The sequence below is a fragment of the Sciurus carolinensis genome, chromosome 2 (genome assembly GCF_902686445.1).
Source record: "Sciurus carolinensis chromosome 2, mSciCar1.2, whole genome shotgun sequence".
Taxonomy (NCBI): Eukaryota; Metazoa; Chordata; class Mammalia; order Rodentia; family Sciuridae; genus Sciurus; species Sciurus carolinensis.
In genome coordinates, this window is record NC_062214.1 from 25,805,633 (window position 1) to 25,823,346 (window position 17,714).

Sequence of the window (17,714 nt, forward strand, 5' to 3'; positions counted from 1 at the left end):
AAAGCCAAGTGCTTCAGGAGGAGAGACAGAGAGGGGGACAGGGTGTTATAATGCAGGGAGATGAACACTCTGATAGAACTAACACGGGAGGCTGTGAACAGACAGGCAGGGTACCCAACCTTGGGGGATCAGCATGAATTCTTCCTGTAATTCTTCTTTCTCTCCAAATTGCCATGCATTTCAGTGGGACTTGCACCTTCTCGTCTAAGGCATTCTCCTTCCCTCAAGGCATGCCAAGCACAGGGCTCTTGGACGGTGATGTCTCAATTAGAGCTGCTGGCCAATAGACTGAAGTTATGGTTGGCACAGGATCCTATATCCTCCTGTTCTACCAGCTGAGCCCAACCCCAGCTAAGGAGGGCAATAAAGATCTGTGTTCAGAGTCACACTGAAGAGAGAGCTCGGGACTCCACGCAACCCACTGCCTACCGTCTTTCAGGAGCCATGAAGTCCCTATTGTTCACCCTTGCAGTCTCTGTGCTCCTGGCCCAGTTGGTCTCAGGTAAACAGAATCTTGGGGAAGAAGAAACATCGGCCTAACTAGAACAGGGTCCTGCACATGGAGACCTAGCCCCAAATGATCTGTGGGAGGAGGGTCAGAGTTCTCACTGGGAGGGGGTCGAGGTTTGTCTTGTGCCAGAAGACCTCAAGGCTCTCCCAGTAGACAAGTACCTATGACAGGAGCTGGGCAGGAGAATGTCAATCCTCAGAGTCCCTCCACAGGCAGAGATGGCCCTGACATTCCAAGCTTCCCTGTCTTATCAGTTAGGGACCGTCAGCCAGGCTACACCTCACTTCACCTCGGTGACCATCAGTGTTATGTCCTGGAGTAACAATTCTGTAACAAGCCTTCCCCCAACTTTTTTGGTCTTAGAGAGAACATCTGTGATTCTTTTTTTTTTTTTTTCTGGGATGTGGTTAACAGGACAGGGATGGCTGTCTTTAAATACTATAGGACTGTAAGATGGCAAAGGAAAGAAAAATATTATGGGTGGACATGGGAAACCATTAGAAGCCCGTATCCAATTCCAGCTTTATTTGTGTAAGCATTCCTTATTTTTTTTAGTTTTATTTTATTTTTGTCCAACACATAATTGTACTTATTTATTGGATACAACATACTGTTTTGATACACATATTCATCATGCAATGATCAAATAAGGGGTAATTAGCATATCCATCACCTTAAAATGTATCATTACTTTGTATATTATTGTTAACTATACTCTACAACAGAACACCAGAACATATTCTTCCTACTTAATTATTATTCTATACTTTATATTTGCAAAACCTAGATAAGAACAATGGAAGTGTTTTAGAAATAAAGAAATTGGCCTCAACTTCATCACTGCTTACAGTTTTCAAATTGTGACTGATCAATACATGAGTTTATAACCTGCTTTTCATATTTGATTTTGGATTAACATATATTAATTGTTCCTGTTGCTGGGTTCAATAGCACATATCTGTAATCTCAGCAGCTTGGGAGGCTGAGGTAGGAGGATCACAAATTCAAGGCCAGACTCAGCAATTCAGCGATACCCTATCTCAAAATAAAAAGAACTAGAAATACAATTCAAATGGTAAAGCACCCCTGGGTTTGATCCCCAGTACCACAGTAAAATTTGTACATGTTAATTGGGTTCACTGTGCTATTTCCATAAATGCATATAGCATGCATTGATCAAATCCAACTGCCCTTTTTCTACCAATCTCACACCCTTCCAACTTTGATTAATCACTATCTTACATTTAGGTGAACTTTTTAGTTTCTTGTTTTTAACTTAGGATTATATTAGGAAATTTTTCACAGGCCTTTAAATATTCCTTAAAAGTATCATTTGCAGTAGATACTATTTTGTCATATTTTTGTACCAATAATAACTTGAAGAGTCCAATACTAACTTGAGGAGTCCCTTATTGTGTCTTTTGGGTATTTTTTTTCTAACATGTGACTGCTATAAATAACAATGCACAACCTTGTAAATTTATCATTGGGAGATTCTCTGATTCTGACTCCATTGCTTGTTTCTGTGATATCATTTATTTTAACTGGCATATATCACCAACTGCATCTATTAATGTATTTGTATTTTTAACCTTTCTATTTCATATTTCTTGCAAATATTTTCTAATATATTAGTTGCATCCAGATTTTCTTATTTAAGGAACTAAAATTTCATTTACTTGAGGTCAAGTCTATGAGCATTCCCTTTTAATCTTCCATTTATTTAGAAAGTTCTTCTCTGCATTGCAAAGAGTTATGCCCCACTTTTGTGAATGTGTCTTTCACATTGGATTCAATACCATCTTTTTATAAGGCACAAAGTGAGAAACTAACTCTTCTGAGTAGGATTTCCTAATAGGTAGAGAGCAATCTAACTTTGCTCCCTCTCAAGAGAGAAATTTATGTTCTCTAGGATTTGCAAAACTGCCCAACTTGATGATAGATGAGAGGAAATCAATAATGCTATGAGGATTGCCCCAGAAGGTGTTTAAAGTCTACTTCACCATTGAAATTCTATGAGTTTAGACTACATGATTTCTCCCCCTCTTCTTTCTAAACTTAAACACCCTGAGAAAACTCTCCCTGACCCTTCCTGGACAAACATAAGCAATTCAGAGTCAAGCTCTGCAATTAGCCAAGCCTACCTCAAGATTTGGAGGCATTGTAAGTGCAATCCATTGATACCAGGACCCAAGGACAAAAAGGTAGAAAACTTGGTCTGAGTTGTCCATGCACACATCCCAGCCGTAGAAATCTAAAGAAAAACATAGGAATATTATTTCCATAGAGATGTTTGGGAGAGCAAGAAAGAAAGGGATCCCAGAAGGAGGGGTTGGAGAGGAAGTTTAAAGTCAACCACCATTATGGAGAACCTGTGCACATGCACGACAGCAGGCAGAGTCTGAGAAGTCAATCAATCTTGATGTGCTGCAGAAAGAGCAAGTTCTTCTGCGACAGGGCTTTGCAGGTGCTGTTGCCTCTTTGAAAACCTCTCCTCTAGATTCTCACAGAGCGGCATCTCTTCATCCTTTATATCTGGGTTTGAATGTCACTTCCTCAAGGCTAATGAGCCCATGCAGGATTCTGATTTCAGGAGCGAATGGTAGAGACCATGTGTATGTCCATATACGAGGAGTAAACTGCTGACCTCAGATATCAGTGGTGGACATAGCACTCCAAAAGATGGCTCTCCACTCTCTATCCAATGCATCACACTATTTCATGTGTTGCATGTATCTCAATCTATGGTTATTTTGTTTATTCACTTATTTATCTTTTTTTCTTCAACTCCCCTATTTAAGGTCCTCAGACCTTGTCTTCTGGTTCATTGCTTTAGTCTCAGCATCTTGCAGAGTTCTTGACCTAGTGTACTTTCATTTCTTATTTGTTGACTGAATAGAGGAATGAAGTAAGAAGAGAGAGCTAGAATGTAGCCCAGTGCTAGAATGCTTTGCCCAGCATGCAGGAGGCCCAAGGTTCAATCCTCTGCACCACAAAAAAAAAAAAAAAAAAAAAAAAAAGAAAGAAAGAAAGAAAAAGATAGAGGGAAAAAAAGAAAGAACAAACTTAGAATGAGGCAAGAGTTCCAATTTCTCTTTAGGATATTTATGTTAGAATATGCAGTAAGATATTATGCATATAAGTATATAATTATGGGCACCTATACAGGCACCCCTTGCAGAATACCTCCCCAATAAACATGTTCCTAATAGTATGGCTTTTGTTTTTTCATTCCCGAAATTTTGTAGAATACGTTTATACCACAATATCACATAGGTATACAGAGAGATAGGTAAATATATATTTGAAAGTTTTATCTTTGTTTTTCCATAACTTGCAAAATTTTCAACAAGACAGTATATAAGACAAGGCTAGAGTTGTATTCTAAATATAATTTGCAGGACCTCAGAAACACATAAAGACATTTTGAAAATGTTGCAAACTATCAACAAAATAAAAAGCCTTCATGTTAAGGGAAATAAGCTGGACTCAAAGTCAAAGGTCAACTGTTTTCTCCCCTATGTGGAAGCTAATAAAAAATTTTAGATCCCTATGTGTTTTGACAATGGTAAGAGGAATTATAGCAATGATCTGAGAATTTTTTTCTAACAAAATGATTTATTTTTTTGCATTTTGATTCATTGTACACAAATGGAGTACAACTTTTCATTTTTCTGGTTGTACATAATGTAGAGTCACACCATTTGTGTAATTCTACATGTACATAGGGTAATGGTGTTTGTCTCATTTCACCATCTTTCCTTCCCCCTATCACCTCCCTTCCCCTCATTACTCTCTACAGAGTACAATGTTCCTCCATTCTTCCCTTACCCCACATCGCCATTATGTATCAGCATCCACTTATCAGAGAAAACATTCAGCCTTTGGTTTTGGGGATTGACTTATTTCACTTGGCATGATATTCTCCAACTCCATCCATTTACCTGCAAATGCCATAATTTTATTCTTCTTATGGTTTAGTAATATTCCATTGTGTGTATATACCACATTTTCTTTATCCATTCATCTGTTGAAGGGCATCAAGTTTGGTTCCATAGTTCAGCTATTGTGAATTGAGCTGCCATAAATATTTATGAAGCTGCATCACTGTAGTATGCTGATTTTAAGTTCTTTGGGTATAAACCCAGGATTGGGATAGCTGGGTCAAATGTGGTTCCATTCTAAGTTTTCTGAGGAAGTTCCATAGTACTGTCCATAGTGGCTGCACAATTTGCAACCCCACCAGCAATGTATGAGTGTACCTTTTTCCCCATATCCTCACCAACACCTATTGTTGCTTGCGTTCTTGATAACTGCCATTCTAATTGGGATGACATGAAATCTTAGGATAGTTTCTATTTGCATTTCTCTAATTACTAGCGATACTGAACATTTTAGAAGAAAAAGTAGGCTCAAATCTTCATCATGTCGGCTTAGGACCAGACTTCCTTAACAAGACTCCCAAAATGCAAGAAATAAAAGCAAGAGTCAATAAAGGGGATGGATTCAAACTGAAAAGCTTTTTCTCAGCAATGGAAACAATCAACGTTATGAAGAGAGAGCCTACAGAGTGGGAGAAAACCTTTACCTCCCACACTTAAGATAAAGCATGAAGCTCCAGAGTTCATAAAGAACTCAAAAAACTTAACACCCAAAATACAAACAACCCAATCAATAAATGGGCTAAGGAACTGAGCAGACACTTCACAGAAGAAGATACACAATCCATCAACAAATATATGAAAAAAATGTTCAACATCTCTAGCAATTAGAGAAATGCAAATCTAAACCACCCTAAGATTTCATCTCACTCCAATGTGAATTTTCTATTTTAAAAATGACAGCTTTTACTTCTGAAGTGTTTATGTGTGTTTGGGTCATATTTGGATAGTTTTCTGGTTCATGTGTAACAATATGTTCTAAAATTTCCCACTTAAAATCATGGGAAGTAGGCATCTGGTGTTTGCAGGCCGAAATCCGATTTCAGAAATGAGGTTTTTCCATCCCTATGTAGACAATTCGACGTGTGTATATGTGAGTATCTCTTCTACGTGCCTACGTTTATAACCCTGCTCGGAGCAGGGTTTTATGACTAAGAAAAATAAAATAAAACAACCGGTAAGAGACTCGGATCATCAGCGCTCAAAAAATGCTCCTTGCGTTCCGGGGGCCTGCGGCCTCAGGCTTAACTCTGTCGTTCTTCGCCGCAGGTAACTGGTATGTGAGGAAGTGTGCCAACAAAACGGGAAACTGCAGGAAGAAGTGCAGAGCCGGAGAGGTGGTGACGGTGCCCGCCACGGGAATGTGCCCCAAGCAGAAGTCGTGCTGCCTGCTGGTCAGCCAGGACTCGGCCGAAGTCTGTGGCGAGGGGTCCAAATCTACCAAAGCTCCCGGAACGGGAGGCGGAAGCGGAAGTGCAGGTGGAGGCGGAGGGGCAGGAGGCGGAAGTGCAGGTGGAGTGACAGGAAGTGCAGGTGGAGGGGCAGGGGGAGGTGCAGGGGGAGGCACAGCGGGAAGCCCAGGCGGAGGCGCAGGTGGAAGTGCAGCGACAGGGGCCCCGGCAGCAGGTGAAGCGGCAGCATCAGCAGGTACAACAGCGGCTGCAGCGGCTGCCGCCACCACCACCGCCGCCGCTACCGCCGCTGCTACGGAAGCTCCTGCGTAAGGAGGTCGCTGAAAGTGAACATTCCAGCCTCCTGCCTCCTGCTCCAGCCTCCTGCCTCCTGATCCAGCCTCCGCGGTTCATTAAAACAGAGTGGCCTTTTCCAGTGTTGGTTTTCTCTCTACACCCCACTTCCCACTCAGTCGTACCGGTAAAGATGCCACACCTGTCTTGCTCCAGCAGTTCCTGAGTAGGGACACAAATAAGAGAGTCAGGCCCGACTCCACACCACCCGCTCGGGACCCATGGATGGAAGAGCTGTCGTCGTCCTTGTCAGCAGTTACTGACCCACACTCTGCCTGCCACATGATCAAACTTCAGTGTGTCTCAGAACCACCTACCGGGACTGCTGGCACAGAGGGCCGGCCTGACCTCCAGCTGGTGGTTCTATGGTGGAACCTGAGAATCCGCGTGGCTCACAGTCCCGGGAGATGCTAGTGTTGGCTAGTCCAGGGACCCCACTTTAAGAACTACTGGCCTGCCGGGCCGGGTGGCCCACGCTTGTGATCCCAGCGACTCGGAAGGCTGAGGCAAGAGGATCGCGAGTTCAAAGCCAGCCTCGGCAATTTAGCGAGGCCCTAAGCCACTCAGTGAGACCCTGTCTGTAAATAAAATACAAAATAGGACTGGGAATGTAGCTCAGTGGTTGAGTGCCCCTGAGCTCAATCTCTGGTACCCCCTCCCCAAAATTAATAAGAACCACTGGCCTAACCAGGCATAGTGGCTCATGCTTGTGATCTCAGTGATTCAGGAGGCTGACAAGAGGATCACAAGTTCAAGGCCAACCTCAGCAACGTAAGGAGATCTTTTCTCAAAATAAAAAAAATAAAAAGGAGGTAGCTCAGTGGTAAAGTGTCCCTGGGTTCAATCCCCAGTACCAAAAAACAAACAACCAAAAAAGAACCACCAGCTTACAGTATGGAATGATTGAAAGCCTCCTGTGGGTGTGATTTTCTGTGGATTTAGTGCTGCATTTCATATATATTTTGAAGTGGTTAGTACTACAAAAGCATTCCGTGAAATATTTTGATAATCGTTTTCTTATTAGACGTCCTATGACAACCTCAGATCATAGGTATTATGCCCTCACTTTAGAGAAGAAGAAACTTGACTTCTGAGACAGACAAATTGACTGCCAGGAAGGTGTTCGATTTTCTCCTCTTCCTAGAAATTCCCAATGTCAGCCTCCTACTTAGGCAGGAAGGAATATCAAGAATTCTGTAGTGGACCTGAGTACTGGGGACAGGCACTCGCTCAGCAATAGAATTTCCCCCTGAAAAGCTCTGCCTGCACCCAGCAGGGAATAGCATCCGTCCATGCCTCAGACCACTTCCCCAAGACTGGGGACAAGGAGCAGAGGACACGTGGTTGCCTGCACTTTCCGGACCCTGGGGGTCGCTGTGTCTGCCTTTGTCTCTCAGGCTGCCCATTTATGAAATGATAAGGTTGGACTGAATATCTTTCTCCCCACCCTTCCCACTCTAAAATTATGAGATTAGCTGATGCTTTGTGGGGTCAGCTTCACCCTTGATTCCCTTAAGAAGCCAGAGATTTAGCATGGGGCCTAAAAGTGGGAGAAAATTTTTATGGACGGGTAATCTTCACTCTAGGCCCAAGTCTAAGAGTGCCAGCATAGAATCCTCTCCCTTCCTCAGTTGATCCCGATCCAGTGGCTAATTGATCCCTGTGCATTCTACCGCTTCTAGTATGTGCCATGATTTCCATCTCCACTGCACTTTGCGGGTTCAGCCTTTAAGACTCACTGTGGGATTATTGCCACAGCCTCCCTGTTGGAGACTCTGTGTTCCTTTCACGCCTGCACGTTCTTTCTCCACGAAGACAGCCGGAGTCACTTTTCTGAAATGCAGATCTAACCACTAGTCTCTCCATTTGGGTCCTGGCTTCCTTGTTCCCTGTGTACGGAACCTGGAGTACAGTTTCAGTTTTGCCTCTTATCATTGTCCCAAGGGCACCTTGCTCTTCAGCCACACACACCTATTTGTGATGAATTTGAACTCACCAGATTGCTTCTGGGCTTTGAGGTTTTGGATACACTTTTTGCTCTCTGCTTATCCCTGCCTGTGGGAAAAAAAATAATAATTCTTATTTTCTTCTCAAGGACATAGAACTACGGCCCCTTCTTGGGCTCCATGATACAGTTTGGGCAGAATTTTATGACATCATTTTAACAGGGGGTATTCTAGATATTAACTTGTGTCTTCTCCCCTCTTGGACATTTGCTCAAGGATAGGGATGGTTTTCTATATCTCCTATCATTCCCTAACTAGATTCCATATTAATTCTTGTTGAATAAGTAAAGGGGATTCTTGAGGACCCAGAGGATGTGAGGGTGTTACTGAAATTTCACCTGCACTTATCCTAAATCTTCCCCACAAACAGGTCTCTGTCTCCTCCCAAAGGCACATCCATGATCTACGCCATTGCACACTGGTGGAGATCTGAAGGGTGCGGTGTTGGCAGACATCCCTGCGTCTGACACCAATAGTGACCCGTGTAGGCAGAACTCATGAGCTCACACACAGGAGGTGGACAGATGGAAGCAGAGGAGGATAGTAGAGGGAAAAAAGACTTGTGAGTCAGATGTGTCTGAAGTCCTTCACGGTTTCATCATAAGATCACTTTCAGACTATAGATAAGTGGTTGCCCATCCCTGAGCCTCTATTTTCTAAACTTGAAAAATACAGCAAATTTTGATTTCCATGGAAGGCACATTGAAGTGTGCAAAAGTAGTAACTGAAAGCTGATCACATCAGAGGGACTTAGCTATAGCAGGTGGCTATAGCAGGTGGCTGAATGAGGGTCAGTAAGGCACTCTTCGGTAGGTCCCTGCCCCCTGGACCATGACTGCTGTGCACGGGTATTACAAGCCATGCTTCACCTGGGGGGAAACTCATTACCAAGCATGAAAGAGTGACAGAGTCCAGGGCCGTGGGATCTCTTTGAACAGCAGATGGGATTTTAAAGGCTCCTGGTGGAACTTGCTGTGCTTTCTCTTCAATGATTACCTTGATCACTACCTTGAAAGTATCTTTGCACTATGACCACTTTGACTATGGATCAGAAAGGCAATCTCAGCCTGACATGGCCATCCTGATCTCTTACCCGACACCTCACTGTCCTTTGTGCCATGTAGGAATTTAGGTGACAACTAACCTTTACCTGCTTAGGGGTTGACTAATGGAATCTAGTGGTTAAAATTGAGAGGCCTGGAACAAAGCGTATCTCTGGTTCCATCTAGGTTTTCTCCTACCATACTCGCTCATTGTGTGGTCTCTATCTCCATTTCTTCATTAGTTAGAAAGGTATAATCACAGGATGGCTCTAAACTTAAAACAGATAAGACAGAAAGCACCGTAGTCCCTGCTACCTACAAAATGCTAAAATTTATGTAGACTTAAACTATGAAAACTTCAAAACACAATCTGAAATTCTGAACTTCAAAGAAGAAAGGGACCTCACACAAAAACAACCGACTGCGCACACTCGTAATCCCAGTGACTCAAGAGGCTGAGGCAGGAGGATCACACGTTCAAGGTAACTTAGCAAAGCCCTAAGTGACTTAGCATGGCCCTCAAAATAAAAACTAAAAGGAACTGGGGGAATGTACCTCGGTGGTAAATCTTCCCTGGGTTCTGTCCTCAGTACCAAAAAGAAAAAAAAAAAAACAAAACATATTTGGAAGCAAATTTTGCTAGCACCTGTATGCCTCCGGGCTCTAGTGTCTGAATAAATCTTTGCCTTGAAATAAATTACAAGACGCTTAGATTTCAGGGGTCATGGGTACTTGATCCCAACTGGATAGTCACTCAAAAGCTTGACTCCTCTCCTGAGGTGGGTGCCCAAATCCTGGACACTTTTTGGTAGCATCTCCCCTAATCTGACCAAGCACCATGGACATTCGGCCCCTTGAGATGTCCCTGGAAGTCAAACGGAGTGTTTGAATTGCTAGCTCCCATACAGGAGTAGCAGATAGGCCAGGATGGCACTTGTCTCCCCGATGGTGGTGACCTAAAAGAAAGGCTGGACCTCTGAGCCCCTCTCAGCTGTCTCAAGAGCCTAGCGCAGTCCTCCCCTTTCCTGACTGTGTACAGTCCGCTGGGAGCCCAGTGTCTTATCCTCCCATTAAAGGTTAAAAAAATAAAGTCATGGGCAGAGGTCCCCTTCCCTGCTGGTGCCATGTCAGTGAAAACCAAGCGGAGAGACCGAACTTGTTCCCCACAGTGCCACCCAGGAGCACAAAAGGCAGCAGCCTCTTCTTAGTCAGCTTACTGTCCTTGAAGACCAAGGGTGGTTTCCACGTGGATCCCCAGGGAGCAGTGACAGGCACCAACCTTCTTCCCAACCAGAGAGTGAGGGGGATAGAGGGTAGGAGAGTGCTGGAAGATGGGTGTCTTTACATTTGAACAATGTTAAATGTTCTTATCATGATTTTTAAAACTGACTACGAAGACCTGGGCAGACCCCTGAATAACCCACATATGAGATCTGAACCCAGATTTTTTAAATATGGAATTTTAAGTGTGCTTTTTTAACTTAATGTATGGAACATTGTTGAAGTGAATCGAACAACTTCCATTTTGCTTTCTGACTCCATTTTGTGAAACTTATAAAAAACATGTTGTTTGCTGTGATAGATCAAAACAAAATGTGTGTGTAGTGTTAAGATAAGTAGAATGACGTGCGGTGAGGTACATAGTGACTATGCAGTCACTGAGAAAAACATTTGGCAGTTTGTTTACACCAAATTTGCATTAGTTTTAATGGTAAAACTGGTAAAAATATTTACTAGATGAGTTTGCAGAATCTAGGACTTGAAAAACAAATTATGTAATGTGTGAACTTGTTTTGATGTGACTATATATACTGCAGACTGATCCGGAGCGAGCGGGCACTACTCCACCGACAGAGTCTGTCACTATGTCCCACTGACTAGTGACATGATAGTGCTCCCCAGCTCGAGGCTCCCGGTCGCTGCATGCTGTTACCTTGATGACTGACTGCTGTTTGCTGTGAACCGAGCATCAATAAAATCTCATCTGAGGACCATCTGTTGACTCTGTGAGTGTTACCTTATTCCTACCCGGTTTCCCATCCAGCACAGGCCACAAGTGTCGCGACGTGCTCGTGACACTTAAGATATGAAAACATGATACTCTGATACCCATAGATATAATGAGAGGATTACAGTCAAGCAAATGAACTTTCCCATCTCCACACACAGTTATTTATTTTTTGAGGTGAGAGCACCTGAAATAGACTCTTAGCAATCCTCCAGCATACGGAGGTGTATTGTAACTCCAGTTTCCATGCAGTACATTAGCCTTCCAGACTTCTTGATTCTAGAAAGCTACAGCTCCAACCTCGCCCCATCTCTCCCACCTCTGAGGTAAATATGGTTCTTAGCTTCTAGGCAGGGAATTTTTTTTTAATTCCACACATAAATGAGATCATGCAGCACTTTTTTTCTGTCCAACTTATTTCACTTAGCAAAATGTCATCCAGGTTCATTTGTATTGTCCTGAAGGGCAGGAAGTCCATCTTTTTAAAAACCAAATAATATTCTGCTGCCTATGTGAACCACAGTTTTTAATCCATCCATCTACTCCTAGACACTTGGACTGATTTCAGCTCTTGGCTATCATGAATAATGCTGCAATTAGCGTGAGGGCACAGGAGGGCACAGGAATCTCTACAGGGTGATAATTTCATTTTCTTTTGTTACAGTACAAGAAGAGGAACGGAAGAGTCAGATGGTACTTCTGTTTTAATTGCTGGAGGGGCCTCCATTCTGTTTAGCATAAAGGCGGTATTGTGTTCCATTCCCACCAACCAACAACATTCAATGGTTTCCTCATGTCCTCACCCCCTGCTACCTCTCCTCTTTTTGATAAGAGCCATTCTAACAGGTGCGAGGTCTTTCCTAATGATGGTTTTGATTGCACGTCACTGATGATTAGTGATGTTGAGCATCCTTTTATATTCCAGTTGGTCTTTTTTTTTTTTTTAACTCTTCTTTGGAAATTTTTCTATTCAGGCATTTTTGGGTTGCATTTTTGTTATTGAGTCGTGTGAGTTCCTCATACGTTTTGTATACTGACCCCCTCCCTTTGGTTTGTATATATTTTTTTTCCTGTTCTCTAGGTTAACTTTTCACTCTGCTGGTGGTTTCCTTGGCTGTGCAGATGTTTTCATTTTGATCTTCAACAAGGGTAACCAAGAATACACAATGGGGAAAGGATATACTTTTTAATAAATGATGTTGGGAAAACTGGATATCCACATGAAAGTGGACCCTTACCTTACACTGTACAGAAAGCAACTCAAATGGTTAAATATTTAGAAGTAAGATTTGAAAGAATAAAACTTCTAGAGGAAAACACAGGGAACTCTCCATGGCATTGGTCAAGGCAGAGATTTCTTAGATATGACATCCAAACCACCGTGACAAAAGCAAAGGTAGGCAAGTTGGGACTCTGGGGACTTGAAACAAATTAAAATTAGAAAACTATCAGTAAAGAAATAGAAAATATGAAAAAGAATCTAACAAAAACCATAGAATTAGAAAATACAATACCCAAAGTGAAAAAAAAATAAAGAAAAATTCACAGAATTGGCTCAATAACACATTGAAGATGGCAAAGGGGGAAAAATAGAAGTACCTGGTTAACGGTGAGAAATAGACTGGAAAAAAAAAAACAGAACAGAGTCTTAGAGACCTATGGGACAATAAAAAGATCCAACATTCACCTCACCGGAACAGAATCCCAAGGGAGGAGGAGTGGGGAGCTAGAAAAATACTTTAAAATATTCAAATAATGACTTAAAAATCTCCCAAACTTTGCAAAATACATGTCTATAATTCAAGAAAATGAATCAACTCAAAGAAATCTGTCCCAAGACACATCATAATTAAACTTCTGAAACCTAAAAACAAAAATTCATGACAGCAGTCAACAAGACACCCACAGCTCTCGGGAAACATTGGCTGCTTGGATGAGATTTTTGCCTTCAAGACAGATCTCTGCCATGTTGCCTGTAATCCCAGCTACCTGGGAGGCTGAGGCAGGAGGATAGAAAGTTTGAGGGCAGCCTCAGCAACTTAGCCCTAAGCAACTTAGTGAGATCCTGTCTCAAAATAAAATAAAAAGGACTGGGATGTGTCTCAAAGGTTGAGTGCCTTTGAGTTCAATCTCTGGTTTAAAAAAAAAAAAAAGGTTTCTTCCATGTCAATTTTTTTTTCAATGTGAAAGATATGATAGTGACACAAAACTACTATGTGACCTTAGTGATGGAATACTGCTTATCCAGGCAATGGGTTTATTGGTATCTTCTTGTTAATTTTTAATACATTTTGGAGGGGCCAGGGATTGAACTCCGGGGCAATCAACCACTGAGCCACATAGCCCTTTTTTGTATTTATTTAGAGAGTTGCTTAGCACCTCATTATTGCTGAGGCTGGCTTTGAATTCATGATCCTCCTGCCTCAGCCTCCTGACAGCCACTGGGATTACAGGCCTGCACCACTGTGCCCAGCTAATGAATTTTGTTTGTTTGTTTTTAAGTTTCAAATAAACACACGACATTTCATTTTATTTCAGGAGATCATACAAGTGGTCACGTTTCTTTCACAGTTGTTAATGGGATTTAAGCTATGACCTTGACATACCTTGGAATGTTTCTGAAGACATTCTAATCCTTCTGTTAACTCTACACAGTCCTGTGCTTGGATCTCCAAAGCTATGATAGACAAAGTCAACACAGAAGGCTTTGCTGTAGAAAATATTATCCCTCAATGACAAGCCTTAAGTTGAGCTTCCAGTCTTTCAAAATTAAGGTTACTTCTCCTTTCGAATGGCAAGTTCTCTTGAATGAGTGAATAATAGAGTTGCAGAAATTGAAAGGCAGTAGTAGCTTTAACTTTCCAATACACCTTCTCCAATACGATCTTTTTCATTCTCGTCTACTCTGAAACAGTGAACCTATATTGACTTATTCCGATCAAATCAGTTGCCAATGGGACATTCCTTTCTTCTCCTGTTGATTTTACAGCCAAATAAAAGCAGCTCAGTTCAACACACCCAAGGTGCTTGGGCTGTACCTTCCTTTTTACACAGGAATCTGTCCAGCAAATTCACAACTAGAGGAAATGTCTCCGGGTCGAAGCCAAAGAACTGAGTTCGACTAAGATCTTTTACTTCCAAGTCCCGTAGTCTTGCAATCATTCTGAGGCCATTATCGTGTGCAGACTCAATTAGACCTTTGGCTGACATCTAGACTCCTGTTCCGACTGGTGTAGCAGTTTCTGAGAGTCAGTTTTGTCAGTACCTCTATCATCTTAGAGAGACTGTGGCTCCCCAGCAGGAACCACCCTCCCGGGCCTACTCCCTCTTCGCCCCAGGAGAACAGATCTGAAAGGTGGAGAAGGCGAAGGGATTTGCGGGCACCGCCGCCGAAATGCATCTGCCCTCCTCAGGGTCAGCTCAGAGCCCCCGGCTAATGAACTTTTTAAAAAATGTTTTTTTAGTTGTAGATGGACACAATGTCTTTATTTATTTTTATGTGGCGCTGAGGATCGAACCCAGTGCCTCACAAGTGCAAGGCAAGTGCTCTACCTCTGAGCCACAACCCCAGCCCCAGGCTAATGAATTTTAATGGTGAACAGGATTGAAATTTTTTGAGAAGTGTAATGTGATCTAAGGATAATCTAAGCAAACATCTCCCCCTAGTGTAAACACTTTATTAGTCAAAGTCAGATATCTTAGCTTCTCAAGATTACCAGTTACAAGCCTCTCTCCCTCTCTCTCTCTCTCTCTCTCTCTCTCTCTCTCTCTCTCTCTCACACACACACACACACACACACATTTAAGAAATGAAATACATAAAATAATAAATATAAAAGAATTTTAAATTTTATGTTAAAGTAAAATTAAAAGTTCAAAATAATATTCCCAAATATGAAATACATCTGATACAAAGAAAAAAATTACCCTCCTGCATCTTTTACATATAAAATTTGCCATTTTAGCCATTATGTGGTGGTCAATCTTTGGCATTAGTTACATTTACAATGTTGTGCCACCACTACCACTTTGATTTTATATCCTGCTCCTACAGTGAATTTGCTTATTTGTCCTAACAGTATTTTCTGTGTGTGTGTGTGTGTGTGTGTGTGTGAGAGAGGGAGAGAGAGAGAGACAGAGACAGAGACAGAGACAGAGACATTTCCTTAAATCATGTTAGTCCCCGAATAAAGACAATAGCAAACCATACTTCCGGCTAACATAACACAACTTTTGCATGTATGACAGAAAGAGATTACCGCTTTTCCCAGGAAATGAGGCAAACACTGTGATGTTCAGTTACATGATATTAATGAATCTTTTGTTAGCTGATAAAGGGATAAGAGAGAAGAAACAAAAACACTTTGGTGATGTGTGTGTGTGTGTGTGTGTGTGCAAACTTAATAAAATAAAGAGGAGATATGGATAATTATTGAACTCCTGATTTCTGCATCCAGTCACACGATCACGCCTGGGTTCTGTGACCACCTTCTCCCATGAACCATTTCCTTAGCAAACGTGTTAGTTGCAGTTTTTTCCCTCTGGTAGTTTACTTAAATCTTCATGCCAAAAGGGTCTAGGCCCTCAGCAATCCCACCTGAATTGAGTTACTGTAGTTTCCCATTGACTTTTGTCACAGAACAGGGTGATGCTAGGTGCCCCCGTAGGAAACTTTGGTATTCCGGGCATATTCTTCCTTACCCCTGCTGTGTAGCGCCATCCCAGTTTCCCTTGATAACTGCAGTCGTGACAATTGGTCACTTTTTGCCTGTTGATTCAGAAGCCTAAGAAGCCCCAAAGTGGGTAGTGTCACTCTTGATTCCCGTTCAGGGAATCACCATTGCGTGTCTTCGTGGAAGCATTCCACCTTTTGAAGTGAAGAGCTCCAGACCAACAGGGTCTTATGGTCAGGAACACAGGAAGCAAAAATACACAACAAAAAAAATTGCTAGTGAACCAGCAGAAGTAATAGTGAGCGGAGCCAGTCTCCCGCCCTGTGACCCCTGGACCCGTGACCCTGGTGGCGGAAGAGGGTACTGTGCATCAAGTGCCAGCACTCCAAAGGACATTGCCCCAGCATGCCAGATGTGCCATCTAGATAGCACTGTCACTGACCATTCAAAGGCCAGTCCACTGTTCTGTCTACCCGGAGTGACAATGAGCATGCTGAGACCGTGCTTTCCATGGACACCACCACGTTCCATTGGCTACAAAGTGAGTCTCTTAACCAGAAACACCACTGTTTCTATCCTATCCATCATGTTACTACCAGAACCTTACAAGGTTCTTGGCGCACTGCAAGATCCTGATGAACGTTTCGTGAGTGAGCAAAGCTTTCTTAGTTAAAATGAACAAGAATTACAATCAATTCCTTTGTAAGAACAACTTTAAAGTTTTCTTCAGAAATATTCTATATCATTTCATAAGAAGTTAAATGCATTTATATTTAGTTAACTGTGTTGCAACTGGACTTGAGAGAGTCCTACTGGTCTTTCCATTGTCTGTGGGCAGAGGTAAAATTAGATCTGCTTGGTTTAGAAAAAAAAAAAAAGTTTGGGCATGGTGGTGCACGCCTGTAATTCCAGCAGCTCAGGAGGCTGAGGCAGGAGGATTGTGAGTTCAAAGTCAGCCTTGGCAACCTAGTGAGGCCCTAAGCAACTCGGCAAGAATCTGTATCTAAACAAAATATAAAAAGGACTGGGGATGTGGCTCAGTGGTTAAGCACACCTGGGTTCAATCCCCAATACAAAACAAAAACCTCCCTTGACTTTACTCTCCATGATTATGCAAAGGAGCAACCTTAAGATTATAGTTTTCTGTTGAATAGAGATGTCACCCTTATTCCTCTTGAACATTCTACCCTCTCTTCAAGTTAATATATATGATCTATGTTAGCATATGTTTTGATGTTGAATATGTACCCAATGATATCCAGATGTTGTTATGGTTTAGATATGTGGTGTCTCCCAAAAGCTCATGAGGGAGACAATGCATGAAAGTCTAGAGGTGAAATGATTGAGTATGAGAGTCTTAACCTAATCAGTGCATTAACCCACTTGAATGGACTAGCTGGGTGGTAACTAAGCAGGTAAGGGAGGCTGGAGGAGATAGGTCATGGGGGCATCCCTTTGGGGTATATAATTCTTCCTTGGTGAGTCAAACACTCTGCTTCCTGATTTCCATGTCCCGAGATACTTTCCTCCGCCACGCCCTTCGGCCATGATATTCTGCCTCACCTCAGGGCCAGAGCTGTAGAGCTGGCCATCTATAGACTGACTCCGAAATCATAAGCATCAGATACACTTTTCCTCTTCTAAATTTGTTCTTGTCAGGTTTTTTGATCACAGCAGTGACTGAAACAGATGTCAAGATTTGAGAAGATGTGAGGAAAATCTCCCACCCTTGTGGCATATTTTAGGACTTGTGAGACCTCTGACTCACTGAGATTTTGTTACTATGA

At 42.3% G+C, this 17,714-nt stretch overlaps 1 protein-coding gene and 1 pseudogene across 1 annotated transcript; one reads left to right on the top strand and one right to left on the bottom strand.

Annotated features, from left to right (window-relative positions):
* The first annotated feature begins 408 nt into the window (after window positions 1-408).
* Window positions 409-6,176, top strand: Defb126 (defensin beta 126). The gene is made up of 2 exons (XM_047539235.1): window positions 409-502; window positions 5,722-6,176. Exons 1-2 carry the CDS (start codon window positions 445-447, stop codon window positions 6,174-6,176), a joined length of 513 nt encoding a protein of 170 aa, XP_047395191.1. The 5' UTR covers window positions 409-444.
* Window positions 6,177-10,139: 3,963 nt separating this feature from the next.
* Window positions 10,140-14,528, bottom strand: LOC124976284 (cyclin-G1-like; annotated as a pseudogene).
* Window positions 14,529-17,714: the final 3,186 nt, after the last annotated feature.

What these genes read in the sequence shown, in the direction of transcription:
- Defb126 (XM_047539235.1), top strand. Translation starts at nt 445, where the DNA reads ATGAAGTCCCTATTGTTCACCCTTGCAGTCTCTGTGCTCCTGGCCCAG. An exon ending in CCTGGCCCAGTTGGTCTCAG is followed by an intron (nt 503 to 5,721) that starts GTAAACAGAATC and finishes TCTTCGCCGCAG; the next exon opens with GTAACTGGTATGTGAGGAAG.